Source organism: Hippocampus zosterae, chromosome 11 (assembly GCF_025434085.1).
Source record: "Hippocampus zosterae strain Florida chromosome 11, ASM2543408v3, whole genome shotgun sequence".
Taxonomy (NCBI): domain Eukaryota; kingdom Metazoa; phylum Chordata; class Actinopteri; order Syngnathiformes; family Syngnathidae; genus Hippocampus; species Hippocampus zosterae.
In genome coordinates this window covers 10,774,424-10,796,950 of record NC_067461.1, presented here as the reverse complement: position 1 = coordinate 10,796,950, position 22,527 = coordinate 10,774,424, and the positions used below count along the sequence as shown (strand labels likewise).

Genomic DNA, 22,527 nt, shown 5'->3' with positions numbered 1-22,527 from the left:
GGCATCAATTGGTACCTTACACACATAGCTGGAAAATGACAATGCAGAATGGGAAATGCAAATGCTGGCTTGGATGGCCGATGTGAAAGGAGCTTTTGACGGTCCAATATTATGTTTTCCCCCTTTCTCTTCAGGTGCAACGGGTAAGTTAGTGTGGCTACAATATGGGTTACAAAGCAACATCCATGCCTTGTGTCTTAAGATGCATGTGTTTCATGCTTCTCCATTGTCTTAACGCAGCACAAGATGAAGACTTAAGAAGTAAGTAGCTCTTCTTTCTGGACTTGCTTGTTATCTTCATGTTGTCAATGCGCTGTATGAGCCAGGGTTTTGCTTTCTTTCTTCCTCAGGTTGTAGGACTGCGCCGGGTGATTTGGTCTTTATTGTCGATGGTTCTTGGAGTGTTGAAGATGTCAACTTTGAAATAGTAAAGCGGTGGCTTGTAAACATAACCCAAAATTTTCAAATTGGACAGAAATTTACCCAATTTGGTGTAGTCCAGTACACAGATGATCCCATTTTAGAAATACCGCTGGGGAAGTATTCTACAAACAAAGACCTGATCAGAGCGATGGAATCCATCGAGTATATGGGAGGAAACACGAGGACAGGCACGGCCATCGAATTTGCCACAAACAAACTGTTTGGCCTCTCTGAGCGTGGCCCGATGGGCGTATCCCGAATTGCAGTTGTCCTCACCGATGGGAAGTCTCAAGATGAGGTTTCCAAGGCAGCCGAAGCCGCGAGAAAAAAAGGAGTCATTTTGTTTGCGATTGGTGTGGGGTCAGAGACGGAGGAGGCACAGTTGAGAGCCATCGCAAACAAACCTTTTTCAACTTACGTTTTCTCTGTGGAGGACTACAAAGGTATTTCCAGGATCATACAAGTCATTCGACAAAAACTGTGTGAAGGTAAGAAACTGCTTATTTAGGGGCTGTTTACACAGCTTTGTGTTTTGCTGAAAAGGGAAATACCTTGGCCGAGCCTTTGTTCACTTATTATATGAACAGGCATAAATGACGGATAATTATTGTCATAATTGATCAATGTGTGGAATTCATTGTCAAGTAACTTAAGGGCAAAAGGGAGTGCAACACTTGGCTGCAATTAGCCACTAGCAATCTATCCACCCATTGATTTCCCATATCACATGTCCGTACTAGACCAACAGTTATTCATAGTCACACTTAAAGACAAGTTAAAGTCTACCATTGACCTAAGAGTCATCTTTTTTTAGTTATGGAAGGGAAAAAGAGTACTCTGGGAAAACCCCTGCAATCCCAAGGAGAACATCCAAACACCACACGGGGTTCCAGCAGGGATTCAAATCTAGATTTCCTGACAGTGAGATGGACTTGCTCACCCCTATGTCAGTGTGCTGCCAAAATGACAGCAGCGAGCAAGTTGAGCTACTGTACATCCATGCAGACCAACTCCCACAGGATAATGCATATTGCAAAAGCAATTTCTGCATTCACATGTGACGCGTTTCCTGAGATACAAATGAGCTACTTGGCCGGCATTCCTATTACAGGTTTTCAGTCATTACAAATGTGGATCTGTTGGACTTGCTCCATCTACGTCATCCATACGGGAAAAATGAACACGTCATTGAAAGGCTTCCCCTGCTTTTCATTTACTCTATCCTGCAAACTATTGAGTTTCAGGCTTTGTTGAGAGTATTATAGTGAAGTTGAAGAGCGTGACTACTTAAATATCAAATGAGTTGTTTTTTCCGGTTTTTCACTGTCCCTCTCTTTTTTCAGAGACTGTTTGTCCTGCGAGAATACCTATCGATTCCAGAGATGAGAAAGGATTTGATATCCTATACCATTTAAATTTTGCCAAAAAAGCCAAGAAAACAAAAGGAACATATCATGGCACTAAGGCCTATGAGGTGACATCTCGTATTGACTTGAGTGAAGCTACAAGGTTGGACTTTTAATTTTTTTCTGCATTGTATTTGTGCTTTCAAAGCTGAGGTAATTTGTTGTTTCAGGTCACTTTTCCCTGATGGCCTCCCACCATCGTATGTGTTTGTCGCCACCCTGAGATACAAGGGATCGGTGGCATTGGAGGAGTGGGATCTATGGAGGATCCAGACGCGTGACGGTACACCTCAAATGGCGGTGACCCTAAATGGACTTCATGGCACCGTTCAGTTCACCACAACCAGCCACTCACTAACTGGAACGCAAACGGTTACATTTTCACAGAACACAGCAATGGTACGTAGGTGTGTAGGAGGGATTGGCAAGCTACCCCGTATTTTCCGCACGATAAGGCACTTTGGAGTATGAGGAGCACTCTCAATGAATGGCCCATTTAAAACTGTTTTCATAAATATAGGTCATTGCATTATAAGGTGCATAAAATAGAAGCTACAATAGTGGCTTCATTATGCATCCACAAGATGGAGCTAAGCCAAAGGGAATACAATACAATACAGCTTTATATATATATATAGAGAGAGAGAGCCTTCACAACCGCTGCAGCTGTAACAAAGCAGAACATTTAAAACACTACATCCAAGAAATAAGAATATTGATCCATATAGAGTATAAGGCGCATTGAGTTATAAGGCGCACAGTTGGCTTTTGAGAAAATCGAATGCATTTAGCTGCACCTTATATTGTGGAAAATATGGTAATTTATTGTCATTATCATATAACCACATACTTGGAGACACAACTAACTGCAGCATGCTAGATGAACATGCACCCACACTCGCCAAGCTGGTTTTGAGGCAGAGTGAATCCTGGACTGTTCATCAGACAATTCCAGGGCACATATAGACCAATAACCATCCGCAATCATGTTCACATCGATTGACAATTTAATGTCTTCACTGAACAGAACATACAGGTATATGTTTTTGAAACGTAAACCAGAGTACTGAGGGAAAGCGCTTGCAAAGACATGTAGGCACCACTCAATCGCCGTATTCCCCCACTGAACAAAGAAACTATGATTAAAATAAATAATAAAATAAATACCGGTATAAGGTTTTGATTATATGGTTTCCAATATCTATAATGTTATTCTCAATTATTGGAGCCTTAATATAATCATTGTGGCATTACAAAAAAAGCACACTAATATTTGATCAAGTGGTTCCACAAAATAAAATCATTTGGATTGTATGCACGTGGATGCATGTTTTAATTAGATGTATAGTTGACAAATGTATCTGGATACAGATGATTTGGATTCGTGCAACCACTTGACGAAATAAAATTCAAAACATCATTTTTTTCCCAGTGTACTTCTCACTTGCATCTGGTAAAACCTTGTTATTTTAGAGGCTCCCTGTTGTCTCTTGGGCCCAAAGGAGAAAACCTGTTTTAAAGTTTAACTGGTTTGGGTGAATGTTGCGCGTTTTAGCCCCCGCCCTGTTGAGTTCATAAGCGCAAAGTTCAGAACACTAGAAGGGTCAGTGAAAATCATGACTACCAGTACTCAAACGTGTCTTGGGAGAAAGACAAAGGAGTGTGGGTGCACCCAGCATTTCCCCTGCACTTAAAAAAAATACAGTAGAATATTTGACCTATGAACTTGACCAGCTGGTAATACAATAAGAAAGACTTCAAAACAGTAACAGAAGATTCATGGAGGCACCAATAAATGGAGGCGCTGATGGATTTTGACACGTACACACGCCACATTTCACTACATGTGCTTAACGATTTTGATATGTACTCGACTACGACGTGAAAGTATCCACTTATATTGTGACTTCTTCCATTCACCTTCCTGAAGCAGACATTTTTTGTTGCATTGTACAATATGAAAAAAAGGCCAACTATTAATACATAATAATTGTGACAATTATCATATACTGTATATTTGTTTCATTATCTTATAAATGTTTTCCATTATAATCATTAGTGTTGATGGGCACAAAATATCAATACTGGAACCATGTAGCATTATTTCCCACTTCCAGAATCTATAGACCAGTAATTAATAAAAAAAAGTTAATGTTTGAGCCCACTTCTTTAAAATGTTTGATCATTACGAAGGCTTAATGTGCAAGAAGACATACAGTATAAGTTGTTATGCGTGAAGGATGCTTTTCCTCAAATAATCAACAATGAAGTGATCATTAATATCACTTTATTGTGAATATTGTTGCTTTGGACAAATATCACGTTAGTATCCCAAGTTACTCTGATTCCCACCCCTATTCATTTGTAAGAATATTACATGGTTCCGCTGCCTAAAAATAAGGTGAAGTGATTCAACGCAAGAAACCAAGTATGGGTCCTTGCCCTGTAAGCGGCTACATTGATATATTAAGAATAGTATTCATGGAGGGCTACTGAACTTAACCATCGTTTTACTTATATTTACAGGCAGATGAAGACGCAAAACAAAAGACAACTACAAAATTGGTCATATCTGTATTTATAATATTTATGTATTTATTTATGTATTTAATTCCTAATTGCCTCTCATTTTTGCATTGGTTTTCTGCCCAAAGAACCTGTTTGATGAGAAGTGGCACCAACTACGACTGCTGGTCACCGAGGAAGACGTCACTCTTTATGTTGATGACCTGCAAATGGAAACACTGACATTGGAGCCTCCTGTTGGCATTTTCATCAATGGAAAAACTCAAGTTGGAAAATATGTCAGTAAAGAAACAACAGCACCGGTAAGCACTGTAGGATTGTTCACATGTAACATGGAATATATTCAGACCATTTTCTCAATGTGCTTTTTTATCAACAGAAAATTATTTTCCTTCTGGTTGAAGAAATACTTTTCAACAAAATGTCCTTTAGTAAGTGCAATGTTGATAAACCTCTAGTGGAGTTATGTAACAGCGGGCAATTCAAAACTCTTGTGACACAAACCGGATGTAAACAGTTATGCTTTTTGCTCATTGCGGCAGGAGCTATGATTTTGATTACTGCAGTGAAACCACTCTCACCATTAGCACAAGTAATACTGTACATTCTCAGACAAGTTACTTGGCTATGGGAAACAAAAAAGGCATGAATGCAGCTTTCAAATCATCCAAATATACAAATCGCCGTTGTCATGGCACCATCAAAATAAATATAAAGCTTTCTGCTTTCATGGTAACTGATGCCAAATACTCGGTGGGACATTCTGGCGCCAATTTTCCACAAACCCCCAACAAAATACCAAGTGAAGTGACGGGTCTGTGTTCCTTCCTTCCTTTTCGAAGTGTCAAAGACTTCAACGTAGCTGCTTTGGAGAGTATGCTGTGTTTCCGAAAATCTCGCCTCCACTCGAATAAACACTGTACCTCAATTAACTGCCAGGTGTGTCATCCACTTGAAACCGATAAGCACCTCTTGGCAAGTAAATGCTTATATTTTCCCCTTGAGAAAAAACAAGGGGTGACAACTGTAATTACCGACCATCATTGGCACTATTGTTCAGTCCAGCTAAACTTTGTTAGGAACTCATTTGCAAAAAAAAAACAGCAACACCTATCTACTTAATCTACTTCCCTTGCAAGGAAAATGGATGCATGGATGAAGCCCTCAACTTCATGACACCTGGTGGCCTCTAGCTTAAGTACACTCCTCACTATAGATATATAAAGTCGGTTTTATTTTGTTTTTGTTTTTTGGGCAGGGGTTAGTTTTAGAGCAATTAAAATGGATTAGTGGCAAGGCACAAACAATATTGGGACTACACAACCGCCTTGTATTACTGTTACCACTTTTAGTTGTTAATTTGATTTATATCACCATTGACCTTGTAATTGTGTCTTGTCCGCAAATTTGTGCAGTTTGAAATTCAGAAGCTGCGTATCTACTGTGACCCTGAGCAGAACAACCGTGAGACTGCATGTGAAATACCAGGAGTGGTACGTACAAGAATTTAACGAGGTTGGCTTTCTAATTTTTCTTCCCAAAAGCGACAAAGATAACTTCTTTTCACTTTCTTCTTGCTCCGGGATTCCACATCTGTTTCCACTAATACTCAATTTTACCATCAGTTGACTGCACATTTGGCGTGAAATGATTTTGCCATCCCATACTTAACCATCATACCATGTAGTAAATGCGTCAACCCAGCAGAAAATTTTACGAAAACACATTTTGTAAATTAGAATATTTGTTGGAGGGGGTCCTGCAGCTGTGTGTTTTCTAGCCATGCGAATGTCCTAGTCTCCCATCGTTTTGTTGTTTGGAACTCCCTATTGCAGTCTTGCTACATTACTAAGGGAGACAATTTCTGAAGTCTAAAATTACAGATGTTTGCCAATCGTTACAGCTTTGCAATGCATCTGCTTCTCATTGACTTATCAATCTGCTTTGCAATAAAACATTTCTATGGTAGAATCAGGTGTTCATTTTTACACTTGTAGCACTTTTGCGCTGCGGAAAACATCCTTCATATATGGTGCATACAGAAATAAAACGACGACATTGCACTGATGTCAACATTGGACTGTGATTGTGAATATACAAACACTCACAATGTACTAAGAAGCATCATACAAGAGACAGCCCACCCCTTTTATAGGCTTAATCTTAATTTTCTACAAGATATCTTAACTATAATTTGATGACAGATGTGACGTAAATCTAAATATAAAGCTGAATACATAAAAGATCCTTTTTCGCTCCGGCAGTGTTCCAACAGTCCAGATTATGCTGAGCCAACTCAAGAACCTTGTGTTTGTCCTCCGGGACCTCCAGGACATCCGGGGATGAAGGTCAGTTTTTCCTAATAAAGTTTTGTATTCTCCCCTTTTGAATATTCCAAAAACGTCTCACAGACATTTTTGCTATTTTAACATTAACTGCTGCACGTTTACTGCAACCAACACTATCTGAGTATCGAGGACGTCTACGTTTACTGGTTACTATGTGTTGCGTTTGCATTGAATGTAAAGTATAAATTGACATGTTTATTACAATTAAAATATATATTAACTCCAGTAAGACAAGTTGCCTTTATATTTCGGTTAATCCTTGAGGAAACGTGCAATGAATTGTAACGTAATGTTTGCCACCATATAAGATAGTTGTCGGTAGGTCATTACTCCATTTGAAAGGCTCCGTCAAAACTTGCATGCCATTGAAAGTGCTCATCGTGTTTTCTATAGGGTGAACCAGGAAATGGTGGCAAAGCAGGTCTGCCTGGACGTGCTGGTGCTGATGGTAAGCCTGTGAGTACTACATAGTTCAATATACATACCCCCCCCCAACCCCCCCCCCCCCCCCAAAAAAAACAACCACACGTTTCCAACAGGTTAAAAGGAAAAAATAGCCGCTGAAACACAGTTTTATAATAATAATAAGTGCTAATTTGTTCATAATCAAAATGTGTCACTGAAGACATGATCAGTCAAATAGCTTTAACTAAGTGGATATTTGTGTATGTTTTTCCCAAACAAAGGGAGTGGCTGGCATTAGAGGAAGTCCAGGGTCTCCTGGTGTGGCAGGAATGAAGGTGATCAATATTCCAATGACAACATCGATGCAGTCACAAAATACTTTGTAAAAATGTGTGTTCTGTTTGGTCAGGGTCAGCGTGGGGCAGATGGGTTGAAAGGGGAGCAGGGGAGGCCCGGTGTTTCGGTAGGGAGGTCAAAAAAACTCATTTGTGGCATTACTGTTCGTTCATCATCTGTAGCCCTGAACAAATCCAATTTTCTAATCCCTTTCTTTTCACTCAGGGTGAAAGAGGTGTACCGGGATTAATTGGATCACCTGGACAACCTGGAGAAAAGGTATTAATATCTATGGATTCTTTCATATTCTTTGTTCAATCTTTTTAGGGTCACGGAGAAGCTGGAGTCCAACCCAGCAGACAACTCACTAGATGGATTATTAATCATCTCACAATCTTGTGGTTTAGCCACTTGAGTCACGTCAGCGTGAGCGAATGACAGTGAAGAATTAGGTCAAGATAGCGCGGCTGTTAAGTGGCTAACCGTAAGCCAATCTTCACGTTACTCTTCGGAAATTGTGACCATCAGCAGTTTTTTTTTCATCGTTTGTTCAAGAAAGTGATGACGTTTGTACCCAAGACTATTTGTTGAGATACTATCTAGCGCTGCTAGGCTAAATGACATGAGCTAATCCTGATTTTACCGTTGTGAAGTTGGGTAAGACAGTTCTGCCTTGCAGTAGATATACGGAATTGCGCTTATTTTTTTCTTCTTTTTTAAAGTGTGGAATGATCCTACACTTTACTCTGTTTTTTACACACTCTTGGTTTGCACTTATTGCTGTGTAAATCTGCAGTAACGGTCTGTGTGGATTTTAACCTCCACAAAATCCCACAGTAGGTATCGTGAAAAATCCACCACACAAAATTAGATCCGTACGATTTAAAAATCTGCGATACGCTGAAACAGCAACAAAACAAAACAAAAACATGATACGGTGAAGGAGCTCCAAATAATTCAGTGTGATATGATGACATGCGCAATTGTACTGACAGGTGAACAAACGCAGTGCCGCGTGAATGCTAGCCAACAGGGTGCAGAAGAGGGAGGGTGAAAGGTGCTGAAGCAGAATACCGTAGAACTGGCCCAGTTTGCTTGGCACTTAATTTTTAGTGACATTCACTTCGTTTAGCCTCTTAGCTTTTGCAACCTGATTTACTTTATGCGTTTGAGTGGGCACTCATGAGTTGACACCATTCAACTGCTGAAAGCATTTTTTGTCCTCTTTATGATTCTTCAATACGTATTGGCCTTAAGTGAGAAAACAATCAGAGTTGGATCACAGGAAACATGTAATGTAAATCCCGATCTGTCGTGTCCACAACTACTTAACAATGGGAGCTTATGTTACTCTTAAATGAAACCAAATGACAAACACATCAATAGAGGTTACAGCTGTTGCAAATAAGACTGCCTATGAAGCTCCGGGAACTAATTTTAAGCAAACTACAAGGAACAAACATGAACATAACTTTGTACGCCATTCAAGATGTAGGACTTGTTTGTGAGCGGAGAAATACAAGCATCAGTTCAAAGTGAATTGTATGCTTCTCTGACGATAAACTGGTGAATTAACAGGAAGTCTCTGCAAGACACATTCACTGTTTGACGCTGTTGCGTCGATCTCTCTTGTCGCCATGTGTTTTCAATATAAAAGCAGATCCCTTGAGAGCGAAACACATTTAAAATTGTGTTGTATTTGCTGACTTTGTGAGTCTTGGTTGTGTTCAATGTTTTGTTGTGTGCATGGGAGATTTTCCTTGCCTCTGTTGCCAAATCGCATCTTCATGTGGGATTCGTTGGACTTCTTCAATGTGTGGGGAGGATGATCCTGGATCTGCTCCACATGGAAAGCGCCTTGTAGCTGGTTTTTTTGTGACTTGGCATTCAGATTTAACTGGATTTCATTCCTGCCGTATCCCCGAAAAAGCCCAGCCTGTGCCGTTTTTGTTTTTGTTTTTTTTCACGTGTGTGTTATTTCCATAGCCCCAGGTGACATACGTCTTTGGTACAGATCCAATAAAGACTTGATTTAAAGACAAACACATAGAGGAAACGAGGACATCTATTTTGTAACCGCTTGAGATACAGTTCTTGTGGAAACCAAAGTGTTCTTAAAAAAACACATCCTGCCCCCACGGAGGTCTGACAGGCTAATCTCTTTGACATCCACTCCCACTTTGCAGGAAGAGGGGCCTCAAATCATCGTATAACAAATTAACCGTATCAAGACGGCAAAAAATATGTACAGTATTGTATTCGGCAGCCTGGAGTCATTGGCGTCTCAGGTTGATAACCGTCCCTATCTCTTTACCCTCGCGATAAAAGAAGATACAGAACTGTGCCTTAAATAAATATTACTGCTTATCTTAAAGTCTGAATAACATATGTGGCTATTGGTGTCCACTTAAATATTGAACCAATTAACATTTAGACTGAGGTGCTCATTGTGATCTGCTATTTATTTAGTTTTTTTTCATAGACTGGACCCCACTGACAGTTTCAAATATCCAGGCGCCAATGAATGTTTTGTGATTAGAAATGTCCACTTCTCCTGATAAGAGTAGAATTGTAGCACTTTGTTCGACTGTGTCGTCAATTGTAATCATCTTATTGGGCACAATGTACAGGATGCCTGAAATCTTTAAACAATTGCAATTTAGCCATCAGGGGCGGCCCGGTAGTCCAGTGGTTAGCACGTCGGCTTCACAGTGCAGAGGTACCGGGTTCGATTCCAGCTCCGGCCTCCCTGTGTGGAGTTTGCATGTTCTCCCCGGGCCTGCGTGGGTTTTCTCCTGGTGCTCCGGTTTCCTCCCACATTCCAAAAATATGCATGGCAGGCTGATTGAACACTCCAGATTGTCCCTAGGTGTGAGTGTGAGCGTGGATGGTTGTTCGTCTATGTGTGCCCTGCGATTGGCTGGCAACCGATTCAGGGTGTCCCCCGCCTACTGCCCGGAGACGGCTGGGATGGGCTCCAGCACCCCCCGCGACCCTAGTGAGGATCAAGCGGTACGGAAGATGAATGAATGAATGAATGAATGAATTTAGCCATCAGGTAAAAATACCTACAACGACAACAAAAACTACTGTTTGTAGTTGAATGAATGGCATCCAGTAGATGTCTTGTGGGATACATTGTGGTTTAGTCAGGTAATATGGTGCTCGCTTGAGATATGAACTTTTCCGCAAGCTGTTCCATTTCTTGTTATATAGTCTTGTTCTTGTATTCTTCTGCCTTTGGAAGTGCAATAAAAAGTCATCTTTAAATATCCCATAATGTCGAGCTAAGCGTTGACAGGGATTTTCTAGGGATTTTCCATGATATGTAGAGCACCAGTCTCACAGCATGCAAGAACATCTGCAACATCTGCCTTTGTAAAATATTCTTATTTTGAATGGCCACCGAATGGTGGAAACTTTGTGTCCCTGGCGAATGTCCATGCCGATCTAAAGCGCATCTAAAACCGCTGAATTTACAGTTAATCCAAAGGCAAGACAGGAGATGCCAGTGCTATCAAATGTCACATTTGTCAGAACTGTACCCACAATGATAAAATAGGCAACTTGTTCTCCCAGTAACTGGAAATAAATTCATTCTTATGCCACCATCGGGATTTAAAAAGCAGCTGCACTGAATTAAATCCAACAGTGTACGAACCACATGAATCACGCAACCTCCAGTCGACTTTAGTCTCCAATTTAAACATTAATATCCGGATTTGTGAACGTATTCCTGCAAAATAAAAATTAAAAAAGCAAGAATAGCCATGCTAATACTTATTTGGCAGTGCAGTAAGCCGTCACGGCCTTTCGCCATTCAAACTGTCACTGGACTGAAAATGGAATCTCTTGAGAAAGGAGCCTAGTCAAGATGTGAAATCTTGTAATCATTGCTTGTCATAATTTCTCCAAATCTCTACTGCTGTCAGGGACCGGTTGGATCACCCGGACGAGTAGGGATGGTGGGTGAAGCCGGACAAACGGTGAGGGTGTTAATACCAAGTCTGTCACCACCACCGATTTAATTGTGGTTGTTTACACTATTACTGGTTTACAGGGAGAGAAAGGAAGTATTGGACCTCCCGGGCCTCCGGGTTATCGAGGAGCACCTGTATGTATCAAAACAAACAGAATACGGTTCTTCCATTTACTAGTGTCTTATAACCTATTGTGGTCTTTAAAGGGTGAACCTGGGAGAGATGGAAAGGATGGATTTCCTGGGCTACCTGGTCTAAAGGTGTTTTTTTTTAATATAGTGCAAACATTGAATGATTTGTGAAATTATTCAGACAGTGTGGCAAAGTATGCAAGTTCCGACAAACTTGGTGTTCCCAAAGGTTGCTGTTGAGGTTTGGCAGCTATCGGAATGACAGATCTGGCAATAACCTTTTTTGATTACTGTACTGTGCTTTTAGTAAACTAGATATTGCAAGGAACATTGAAATCATAATTGCACAAGTCAATTTAATCTGTAGAGTAGAATCTGGTCATTTTGAGGCTGTTGTGTGATTTCTGTGTGTCTTCCTAGCCATTGCTTCGTCGGTTGTTTTTCTTCATTTAATTTAATTTTTTTTAATTGAAGGGAGAAAGTGGGGAGAATGGAATCCCCGGTCTCGATGGAAGGGATGGCCATATGGTGAGTCATACATGCACCTGCAGTGTTTTTTGAAAAAAAATACACCGGTATATACTTTTATTTTGCAGGATTATCATGTGTACACTGTATTAAATGTTTTAACTTTTCCGATACGTTCATTACAAACCTCTAAGATGTTGCGGGTTCAAGTGAGTTTCTCAGGGTAAATTTTGTCCCTTCAAAGTCTGCAATTAGAGATGTTGAACTTTGAATACTCGTGTCCAATTGAGTCACCAGACAGAAAAAGCTACTGTTGCCTGTCTCAAAAATCCTTGGATCAAAGTATGGTGTATCTTTCATCACATCAATATGAGGCAAAAAAGGCGAACTGTATCATTTATAGTCTCCGATCCCTTTTCAATTTATGTCCAACCAATTCTGCTTGAAGTTTTCTTAATTTCTGCGACCCATATTCACTCACGGAATAAGACTTAAACAAATGAATGACTAAAGTCCTCTTGTCCACTCTCATGCACATATGTTGGCACATGTGTGGTGAAATGAGTTGATTCCCTTATTTCCCGATCTGAAAGGTGGCTACCCTACTCGCTAACCAGACTAAGGGTTAAGCAGTTCCTCCCAGCTTAAGTTTCCACACTGAACAGCACAATGAATGTTATGCTACTCTCACTAAGCAGCTCGAAAGATAAGAAAAACGACTGTGGATGGATTTGTCGGAAACATTTATGATGTCTGATTCCATAGCCAAGAGTGATAGCGTTAGCTCTCATAATGACCACTTCTACACTTCAAACCAAGCACTCAAGGTTTTTCATTCGCAGTTTCAGGATATTTTAATTACACAAAACTAGTTACCACTCTGCCATAAAGATACTGTGCATTACTGTGGCAACCATGGGAAACATTACGGTATCCTTCATTGCCTGGTTAGCTAGCTGATGAACTCGTAAACTCTCTTTTACTTGTCAGGAGTCTTCCTGCTATTTTCTACTTTCCAATGTCTGTCAAACACTGCTTTTTGTTCAGATTGCATCACTTATGCGGGATCACTCGACAGAATAATTTTTCATATATTGGTAGGAGTATAAGCAAATAATAAAATAATCTGGCACATGCAACGTGATTGATGAACCCTGAAAGGAATTGCTCTCTTCGTCGTTTTATTTAAATACCACATCTGAAAGGCAGCGCCAAACCAGCACACAAAGCGGTGGCATTTTCTAAATGCCAATAAAAATGATCAGACATATATTCATTGTCTATTGAGATTTGCCATTATGGAGCTTATGAATGATCTAGTGCAGATTTTTTTTTATTTTTATTTTTATTTGTTTTTACCAATGCCCTGTCACCTGACAAATCTCCCTTCAATTCGCATTTCTTTGAGTTGGCTTATTTCAGTGGACTTTGACTGTTGAGAGCAGTTTTCTGGGGTGCTATTCCAAGTCTTAGATGTAATGTTACAAAGGATGTGCACATAAACTGGGCATGAAACAAAATATGGCTTTCATGCATTCACTGGCTTCCCTCAAATTACTGCAGCGATCGATTTTCTGTATTTCAGTAATGCAATTGCACATGTTCATGGTGAAAATGATCAGTGTCACATAAAGTGCAAATCTTTTAATTATTGTGGCCTCTACTATTTTTACACCTTGTACAAGCAGCGTGCGTAATATGTTAGTGGACATGCAATTTAGCATCTGCTATTTCGGATTTATTTAGTAAATATGACCCTTTCATGTGTTTGGAAGACTTTCTTTTCAGCTTTCAAAAGTTTGGGTCATCCAAGACTGTTGTTTTCTTTATTCTACTTATTTGACATCTGTTATGTAGCACAACAATTGTTATACAAATGATGATATTGGCAATGGCATAGCGTCTCTCACACTGCTAACTTGTATTAACGTATCTTTACAGGCAAAACTCATGTATGAAACATAGGATAGCCATTCAATACTATTGTTCAATCATCAATGTAACAGGTCCTGCCTGGTTAACAAATATGTTATAACACAGTCAGTCACATTATCACTGATATATCTTTTTTTGTTTCAGACCATAGGCCTATAGTTTAAATTGTGGATTTGATGCCGATGTAAATATTGAAAAGTGAAATGTTCTTGTTTCTCAGTGTTCGAATACTTTCGGAGGGGGCTGTAGCGCCAGGAAGCGTTCTGACAAGAGCGCGAAAAGGGAATTTGTTCGGAGCAAATGATTTGATGGATCATACAAACTGCATGTTCTTGACAGCTGTTTGACGCCATTGGGTGAAAGTATGGAGAGTACATGTGACAATGTAGAAATATAAGGGTATTCCCCCTGTAAACCATCCCAGGACAACCCTGTTATGTAAGAAGTCGCTGGCTCTAAACAAAAGCCATAAAATGACTAATCGAGGGAAAGCTGTGCTGCTCTGGCAATTCTGCTTTGGGAGTGTTTCAACTGGGCCACAATCCCACCGCTCATGATTAGAAGTCTTGTCCAGAGTCTATCATGGGTCTATAAAACATGACTCACATGCTCCACAAAGCTCCAGGCCATCCCCAGGCATCCATGAACAGAGGCTGTCCACAGAGACTGATTTAGTACATGAAAAGCATCCTCAGTTTGCTCCAAAAAGTCCAACAAACCCACACAAATTATTCCACTATAAAACACAATCAGCGTCAATGTTCCCTAACAATCTCACCAATCTGATTCATCATTGGCTTTGTGACCGGATTCTTTGTCAGGGACTCGCGCTGAACATCTGGAAGACTTGATCTCAGTAGAAAAATAACCCTACAAAAAGCTTTTCGCTGGTATTTAGGAACAGGGCTCCTGCTAACCACCCAAAAAATTATATCACTGTCATTGTTTTCTAAATAGGGCTTTATTTGTTTCCTGCTAGTACCGGCCCATTCTGCTCATTTTTCATTTCAATGAGTTTTGGTCCATGGCTAAGATTTGCTGCTCTTGCTAGGTGCAACAGACACAACTGTATATACTAGTGTGCAGATGTGCAACTCTTTCAACACATATGTTGAAGGTTATTACAGTACACAATGTTTATATTACATTTTGTTTGATTGTGTTGCAAGTACTTTTTTTTTGTGTGTCATTAAGAGTTGAAAGAAGGGCATTTTTTTAATTCACAGTTCATCCCTACAGTTATTGTGGATGTTGGCTAAATGTATGAATTAGTATGGGAATTCTTTACTTTAACAATATAATAATAATAATAATAATACATTTTATTTGTGGGCGCCTTTCTAGAAACTCAAGGACACCTTACAACAAGCAGTTAAAATCACGAGTACAATGTTAAAAAACTACATCAAATAAGATAAGAAAAAATACAACAAAATAAATAAATAAAACAATGGCTTTATGGTCTGAGTGAATAGGCTTGTCGAAACAGATGTGTTTTGAGGCGGGATTTGAAATGTGTTAATGAGGCTGTATTACGAAGGTCAGCGGGGAGTGAGTTCCATAGCTGGGGAGCAGAGCGACTGAAGGCTCTATTTCCCATGGTGACGAGGCGAGCAGGGGGGACAGAGAGGAGGACAGAGGAGGAGGAACGAAGAGAGAGGAGGAACATATCATATTATTATATCATATCATAATAATATGATATGATTATTATTGTTGTTATATTTCACGGGCGGCCCGGTGGACCAGTGGTTAGCACATCGACCTCACAGTGTGGAGGTTCAATTCCAGCTCCGGCCTCCCTGTGTGGAGTTTGCATGCGTGGGTTTTCTTTGGGTACTCCGGTTTCCTCCCACATGGCAGGCTGATTGAACATTCTAAATTGTCCCACAGCGTGAGTGTGAGCACGGTTGTTAGTTCGTTTCGGTGTGGGCCCTGAGATTGGCTGGCAACCGGTTCAGGATGTCCCCTGCCTACTGCCCGAAGACAGCTAGAATAGGCTCCAGCACCCCCCTCCACCTGTGTGAGGATAAGCGGATTAGAAAATGGATGGATGGATGGATTATAGTTCACATTTTTAAATACACATATTTAATCTGATTATTTCCCCTTTATTAGGGTTTGCCTGGTTTGCCAGGGAGCACCGGCCTCACAGGACAAAAAGTGAGTATTTGCCTTTCTCTCACCTGAATACATTCAGTGAGCCACTTAGCACATGGTTGTCTAATAGTGTATATTTTTGTCTAAGGGGGAAGCTGGTTTTCCTGGATCAAAGGGCCCACAAGGATCAGATGGATCACCTGTAAACTCACGTTTGACCATTAATTTAAAAGATTATAAGAGCTTGTTCAATTGTATGGTTTTGTTCTCTTACAGGGGGAGATGGGTCCAGCAGGTCCACCTGGTTTCAAGGGAAATATTGGCCCAAAGGTATTCATCATAAAATAAGAGAATACCAAAATAAAATGTTAAATCCAACATGGAAATGTCGACCTAAAACATTTTCCATTCTTATTTTGAGGTGATACATCAAGTTGTGTAGTTATGAGATTGAAGTGAAAAGCAAAGTTCATGCATGTCATGCTAACATGGATTTTAATAATTTTAACTATGTCACGAACAATGCGGTTCTGCGACCTGTAACTGTTTTCACAGGGCAGTAAGGGTGAAAATGGAAGTCCGGGTAAACAAGGGATACCAGGTTCTATGGTATGCTTCAACTGTCACTTATCTTTTGATAAATAATGACACGTGAACATTTGTATTGTTCAGTTTTTTTGGATCTGAAAACGAAGAATGTAAATAAGTCTTCTTTGCTAATTTCCTGTGCTTGGCTTTTTAAAGGGCAGACCAGGTGATCCTGGACAAGCGGGTCAGCCCGGACACCCAGCGGTGCCCGGCCTAAAGGGAAGCAAGGTACCGGTATTTAAAATGACACTAACTGAGGACTGTATTACGAATGGACACCTTGTGCCATCCCTATTCTGTTCTGTTAGTCCAGTGGTTGGTGCATTTTTGCACATGTACAAAGAGATGAGGTTAAAAAAACGAACTAAATAAATCATGTAAAACATTTTCCTTTCAGTTTGTTCACTCTGAAATGTACTCTTGTCTATTCCGTTAGGGTGAAAGGGGACATGCAGGTGTAAGAGGAGATCTGGTAAGACTGCAAATTCGATGGCTGGTTTCTTTTAGTAAAAAGAACATAATAAATTAATAAGCGAGTGTTGAACTCCATAATTCACAGTCCACGTGGATCTTGCCAACGTTTGCTCAAAACTTGCTCAACTTATTTTGATTGAGTTTTGAATTTCTGATAATAAAACTTTGGTTTGGCCTCAAAAACAACACACATGAACAAAAGTGTACCCATCAACCCGAAAGTAAAAGACAAGCTCAGATTGTTGTATGAATAAAATATATTCAAGAGTCTCCAAAACAGCAAAACAGTTTTGAGAATTGAGCCGGCAATCATTTAAAAGCTATTGAAACTGTGATTTACATTTAATACCGTGCTTAATAAAGTGATAAAGTCTTAACATCTTCCTGTATTTTGAGTACAAACGATTGAATTTGTTTTATTTTCAGGGAATGAAAGGTGACAAGGGAGCAGATGGAAAATCAGGGAATCACGTGAGTTCATTTTGACCCATTCCGTTTCATGAGGCAGTCTTTGCCAACCTCTATGAAGCCAAGGCACATTTTTCACATGAGAAAAAAATCTCACAGCACACCAGCAGACAAATCTGACCGAATCCCGAAATAACGATGATCTCATCTCAATTTACTCGCAAATGTACTTCCTCAGTGTGCTTGCTAACACGTATTCTCTCATCTAGTGAATGGCAGAATGTGGGCAGCATGGATACACACGTTAATTGTACTTTCTGCCACCTAGTGGAGGAGCATTTAAGTGTTCTCCCTGCAAGTAGACATCATTAGCATATACAGGTAATTGACTGATGAAAAAAAAGATAAATTTTCTTCCAGTTAGGTTTAATTAGATTATTTTTCAAGGCACATCTGATGATATCTCATGGCACATTTATTTGGCACTGCAGTGATTGAGGGTCACTGTTCTAAATAACATCCACAATGAATGACTTTCATTAATCATGTGTGTTTTTATTCATGAATCATGACATAATAAGATTTTAATTTATCCAATTTACCTTGTACCGGGTGAAAGATGCTTACATAAATCATTATATGTGATGTTTCAATTCTTTTCAACATCGCTATGTTGATCTATATTTTCTTTTAGTAAACTCCGAATTCGTGTCTTTTATAATGGATGCTTGGCCGCCTTGAGCCAAAGCTGTTTTGATGGCTTTGTTGCCTCTTTTGCGAGCCTTTCCTGATATATTTCACAGATTGGTTTCGATGCATGCAAGTCCTCTAAAATTGAACTCTGAAAAGCAGTTTTCTTTTTTTTTTTTGGAAGTTGTCGGCTTTTTTTCTCTATTTTTCTGTGTTACAGGCTGTTATTTACCTGTATCACTTGACCTTGATGAATATTTTGATTGCAGCGCACCAGGCTACACCAGATTTACCAAACAAAACTTTATTTCGACTAGTTTGTGCAGTCTCTCTGTACGGCCTGGAGTTGAAAACCACTGCAATAGAGGACTGTATATGTATTACTTGAAGAGGGCAAATTAGACTGCAGTCTGCCTGGTTTTGACGAGGTGCCACAAGAGACACTTTGGTTAACCTGTACTTGGGTTCTGGCGCTGCCCTTGGCTGTTGCTTTATACTGCAGTTTGAGAGCTTTGTCATTGCCAAATGTATTTTCTTCTTGTTCCACAGGGTTCACCAGGACTGAGGGGACTTAAAGGGGAGGTATGTGAACCTACCGGTAATCTCTCATCAAACCTTTGTCCAATATGATGTTGACTTCTAACACTGGCCTTGTGATTTTGCTAGAAAGGGACAACAGGGGATCCGGGTCAGAGAGGCCAGGAAGGTCAAATGGGCCGCCCTGGACAGCCAGGTCAGGCGGGCCAAACGGGACCCCGAGGCCCTCGGGGCGACACGGGTCCTGCCGGACAACCTGGCCCGGCAGGAAGCTCTGTACGTCTTGCACACATTGACCACCGGTGTATTTCTTCATGATGTGCAACTGCATGTTCATGTTTGTGACTTGCATCACTACAGGCGGGTGACGTTTCAGACATGCACATTCGACAAGTTTGCAGAGAAATTCTTCAGTGTGAGTGCGTTGGGATCTCCTTATTTGTCAGCAATCGTTTCCAAACATTCACATGAAATATCCTCTCTTACAATTATCGTAGCTGAACTGCCGTCAATGTTGTTGAGCCACCAGTCAAGTAGCTGTTCCATGTGCCAAAGCCTTCCTGGAACACCTGGCGTCCCAGGTCTTACAGGGCCCCGGGGTCCCAGGGGACTCCCTGGCATGTCTGGCGCCAGGGGGCAGCCAGGCTACCGTGGTCATCCAGGGCTACCTGGTGTTAATGGAGTAAAAGGTAAAAACAGTCAGAATTAACTGTAGTCTGTTCCTGTTGTTGACATGTCCGAATAAGAATTGTATGTACCTTTGTAGGAGATTCTGGGCTTAAGGGTGAAAAGGGAAGCCCGGGCCGCACCATACATGGGGACCAAGGACCACCTGGGCCCCCAGGTAAGATGCCTCATCACCTTGCTTTTCCTTTCGCATGTCATGCAGTACAAGTGATGTGTCTGAATGAACCCGAGGTTAGTTGCTGTGCAACCGGTGAGACTGAAGAGTCTGGATGTTACTTGTCTTCTCTTTATTTGGCAAAAAGTGACAAAATGACCAGACAGCAACATCAACAAAAACTACACAACGAAAAAGCACGTTAAAACCTGGTTCAAGAATTTGAAGCAACGTTGACACGTTGTTAGCCTCTGATGATAACAAAGTCATTTTTATCTTGACAGGTCCTGTAGGTCGTCAGGGTTATGGCAAACCGGGCACTTCAGGTCAACCTGGACCACCTGGTCTTAACGGAGCAGAGGGTAAAAGCGGTAAACCCGGCACACCTGGCCAGCCTGGGGTGTGTGACCCATCCTTATGCTATGGTAGCATGATGAGGCGGTCCTACTACAGCAAAGGACCAAACTATTGACTAAAGTCCACCAGTGTGAGGCTGGTGTGAAGCAAACAACCATTCTCAGGAAGTTCTCATCCTTACAGTTGTCCTCTGGAAAGTAACAAATTGACCTCTTCTAAATATCGACAATCAATCTACATACAACCATCAAAAAGCCATTTTTGTCACGAAAACGAATGAATCATTTTCAAACGTCGGGAGAAGAGTACAAAAGAATTTCCAAGGTGGTTTATGCAGTATACCATTGATCACAAAGAAGGAAGTAACTGCCAAGTGGACATAATATGGCATAGCAATGACTTTGTATGTAGTTTGAGGCCCCTTTCAAATTAATGAAAAGAAAAAGACTGCTCGATAAACTGTGTCGCTGATTTCAGGAACATCAGCTCCAGGTGCATCTGCATGAATGTCAAGCAAAAGACAGGCTTTGTTCATCATGTCTGACAGAAATCTGCCATCTTCATCTTGTCACGTCTATTATTGCAATGAATTCTCTGTTTTATGATCTGATGAAAGCAAGGCTGAACTTTGAGCACAATTCCAAAAGATACTGTATGATTGGCTCACAATCAATGTTGCACACCTAAAAAAAAAGAAAACAATATCCAGCAGTGAAGTACAGTGGTAAAAATATCGTGCTTTGTGACTATATTTCTTCAGCTGGAACTGGGAAATTAGTCAATGTGGAGGGAATTATGAGTACTGTTGTCCAAAAAGGAGTCAATTTTGGCATAAATCCTCCAGGTTTCTGTGAGAGGTTGAAGAGGTATTTAACCTTTCAGAATGATAACAGCCAAAAGCATACATCCAAATACTTTGCCAGAGGAACCATTTTGGAATGGCACAGTCAGACTCCAAGATGAAATCCAGTTGAAAGTTGCCCGTGGCGTACGGTGCACATGACATTTGTGCAAAAAAACAAAAAAATCAGCCCAAAAAATAAAAATAAAATAAAAAATCACAAGGGATAGTGCTCACAAATACGTTTTGGTAAAAAGGTAGTAGTGCACATGACATTTGTGCAAAAAATAATTTCACCCCCAAAAAATAAAAATTCACCCCTTGTTATTTTTTCCTCTTGTATTGTCCAAGTCAAAACTTTCAAGATATTTTTAAATCATTCCGATAGTTGCTTTAGAGTAACCTGTAATTTGGTGTGTAGACTTTGTGTCGATCACAGTCTATGATCTCGCTAATCAGCATGGCGAGATTGCACCACACATTTTTTCATGATAAAATGTCCATGATAAAATTGGTCTAGCTTTGGTCTCCTTAAGGCTTAAGGCCCTGAAATTTGAATCCTGACATAAAAATGAACAAATGATACAATGCAAAACTCTTTGCTAAGTTTAAGCTTTGGACTGTCCGAGTTTGTATGGCTGGGCCATGATCCCAGATTGCCCCCTGGTGATGGAATGCTGCATAATGGGCCCTAAATGGACTGATTATGACGTGGACCGTTGTTTCCCAAACTGTGAGCAGCCCAACTCACTTTGTCTTTTCAACAGAAGAACTAATGCTCTTTTTCATTCGTGTTTATAGCGTAAAACATATTCTGGGACTGGATGGTAAGAGATCACAATACATTTACTGAATCGGTAAGTGTTCCGTATTAAAAAAAAAAAAAAAAAAAGAACAATTTGAGAAACAATGATTAAATGCTCAGTCAATATATTACAGAACAGTAGTGGACTGTTTTTTTTCAGTTAAAACAACAACAAAAAAAGCAAACATTTAATTGGCTGCCTTTAGCTAATTATTCAGTGGTATTAATTTCAAAGCGTTAATCATGAATTCACTTTCTATCCAATCACCATGGTATTACACAAGGATTGTAATATTGGCTAGCATTATGTTTTCAATTACTTATCGGGCCCTTCATTGCTGTAGCAACTATTTTTATTATTTATGATGAGTCATAATTGTTGATTTGTAGCATTGCCAAGATTTCTTTTTTTATTATTATTTTTTATTTTGTACCTTGTGTTCAAACATATTCAAATTAAACGGTTTTTTTTCAGGTTATGTTATCTTTATTTCAAGAAACGAATACCGCTGTTGTGCGAATATTTGCCCATATTAAAATGATCGAAAAATGGAACTCAACGGCAGGTGCTGAGACAGCCATTAATCCTTTTAAATGGCCCTAACACTTTCCAAATGTAAAGTGAAGGACCTTTGAGCAACCTAAAATAACATCACATCCCAATTTTACGGGGTGTCAATTTTTGGCCTCAGTCTCTGTCTTATCCTTGGCAAATGTTAAGTCTTCTGAAGAGATTCTTGACTTGACCATAGAGGGACAGAAAAGACGTGCGTGTACTGTATTTTACACTAGGTGGTGCTGTTGGTCATTTTAATGGAACCTAAGATCATTTGTTTCACTTTGGAGAACATCTTAAGACAAGTTTGTTTGTTTTTTATTTAAATCCTGATTAAATTCAAAGGCAGCTTCTCTAAAGGTATTTCCCGAT

At 40.1% G+C, this 22,527-nt stretch overlaps 1 protein-coding gene across 2 annotated transcripts in view; it reads left to right on the top strand.

Annotated features, from left to right (window-relative positions):
- Positions 1–22,073, top strand: part of col21a1 (collagen, type XXI, alpha 1) — a 28,538-nt gene extending 6,465 nt beyond the window's left edge. Inside the window, exons 2-29 of one of the 2 annotated variants that reach the window (XM_052079410.1) lie at positions 135–261; positions 351–911; positions 1,767–1,932; positions 2,000–2,228; positions 4,484–4,657; positions 5,771–5,848; positions 6,620–6,703; positions 7,097–7,159; positions 7,390–7,443; positions 7,518–7,571; positions 7,670–7,723; positions 11,377–11,430; positions 11,505–11,558; positions 11,631–11,684; positions 12,030–12,083; positions 16,077–16,121; positions 16,207–16,260; positions 16,335–16,388; positions 16,614–16,667; positions 16,803–16,874; positions 17,083–17,118; positions 17,547–17,591; positions 18,768–18,800; positions 18,885–19,031; positions 19,116–19,170; positions 19,253–19,444; positions 19,522–19,599; positions 19,881–22,073. In XM_052079410.1, the coding sequence (XP_051935370.1) occupies positions 165–261; positions 351–911; positions 1,767–1,932; positions 2,000–2,228; positions 4,484–4,657; positions 5,771–5,848; positions 6,620–6,703; positions 7,097–7,159; positions 7,390–7,443; positions 7,518–7,571; positions 7,670–7,723; positions 11,377–11,430; positions 11,505–11,558; positions 11,631–11,684; positions 12,030–12,083; positions 16,077–16,121; positions 16,207–16,260; positions 16,335–16,388; positions 16,614–16,667; positions 16,803–16,874; positions 17,083–17,118; positions 17,547–17,591; positions 18,768–18,800; positions 18,885–19,031; positions 19,116–19,170; positions 19,253–19,444; positions 19,522–19,599; positions 19,881–20,068 (2,883 nt within the window). In that variant the 5' untranslated portion in view covers positions 135–164 and the 3' untranslated portion in view covers positions 20,069–22,073. Of the gene's footprint in view, positions 1–134; positions 262–350; positions 912–1,766; positions 1,933–1,999; positions 2,229–4,483; positions 4,658–5,770; positions 5,849–6,619; positions 6,704–7,096; positions 7,160–7,389; positions 7,444–7,517; positions 7,572–7,669; positions 7,724–11,376; positions 11,431–11,504; positions 11,559–11,630; positions 11,685–12,029; positions 12,084–16,076; positions 16,122–16,206; positions 16,261–16,334; positions 16,389–16,613; positions 16,668–16,802; positions 16,875–17,082; positions 17,119–17,546; positions 17,592–18,767; positions 18,801–18,884; positions 19,032–19,115; positions 19,171–19,252; positions 19,445–19,521; positions 19,600–19,880 lie in introns of those variants that run through there. The other variant, XM_052079411.1, reaches the window with a different exon arrangement.
- Positions 22,074–22,527: the final 454 nt, after the last annotated feature.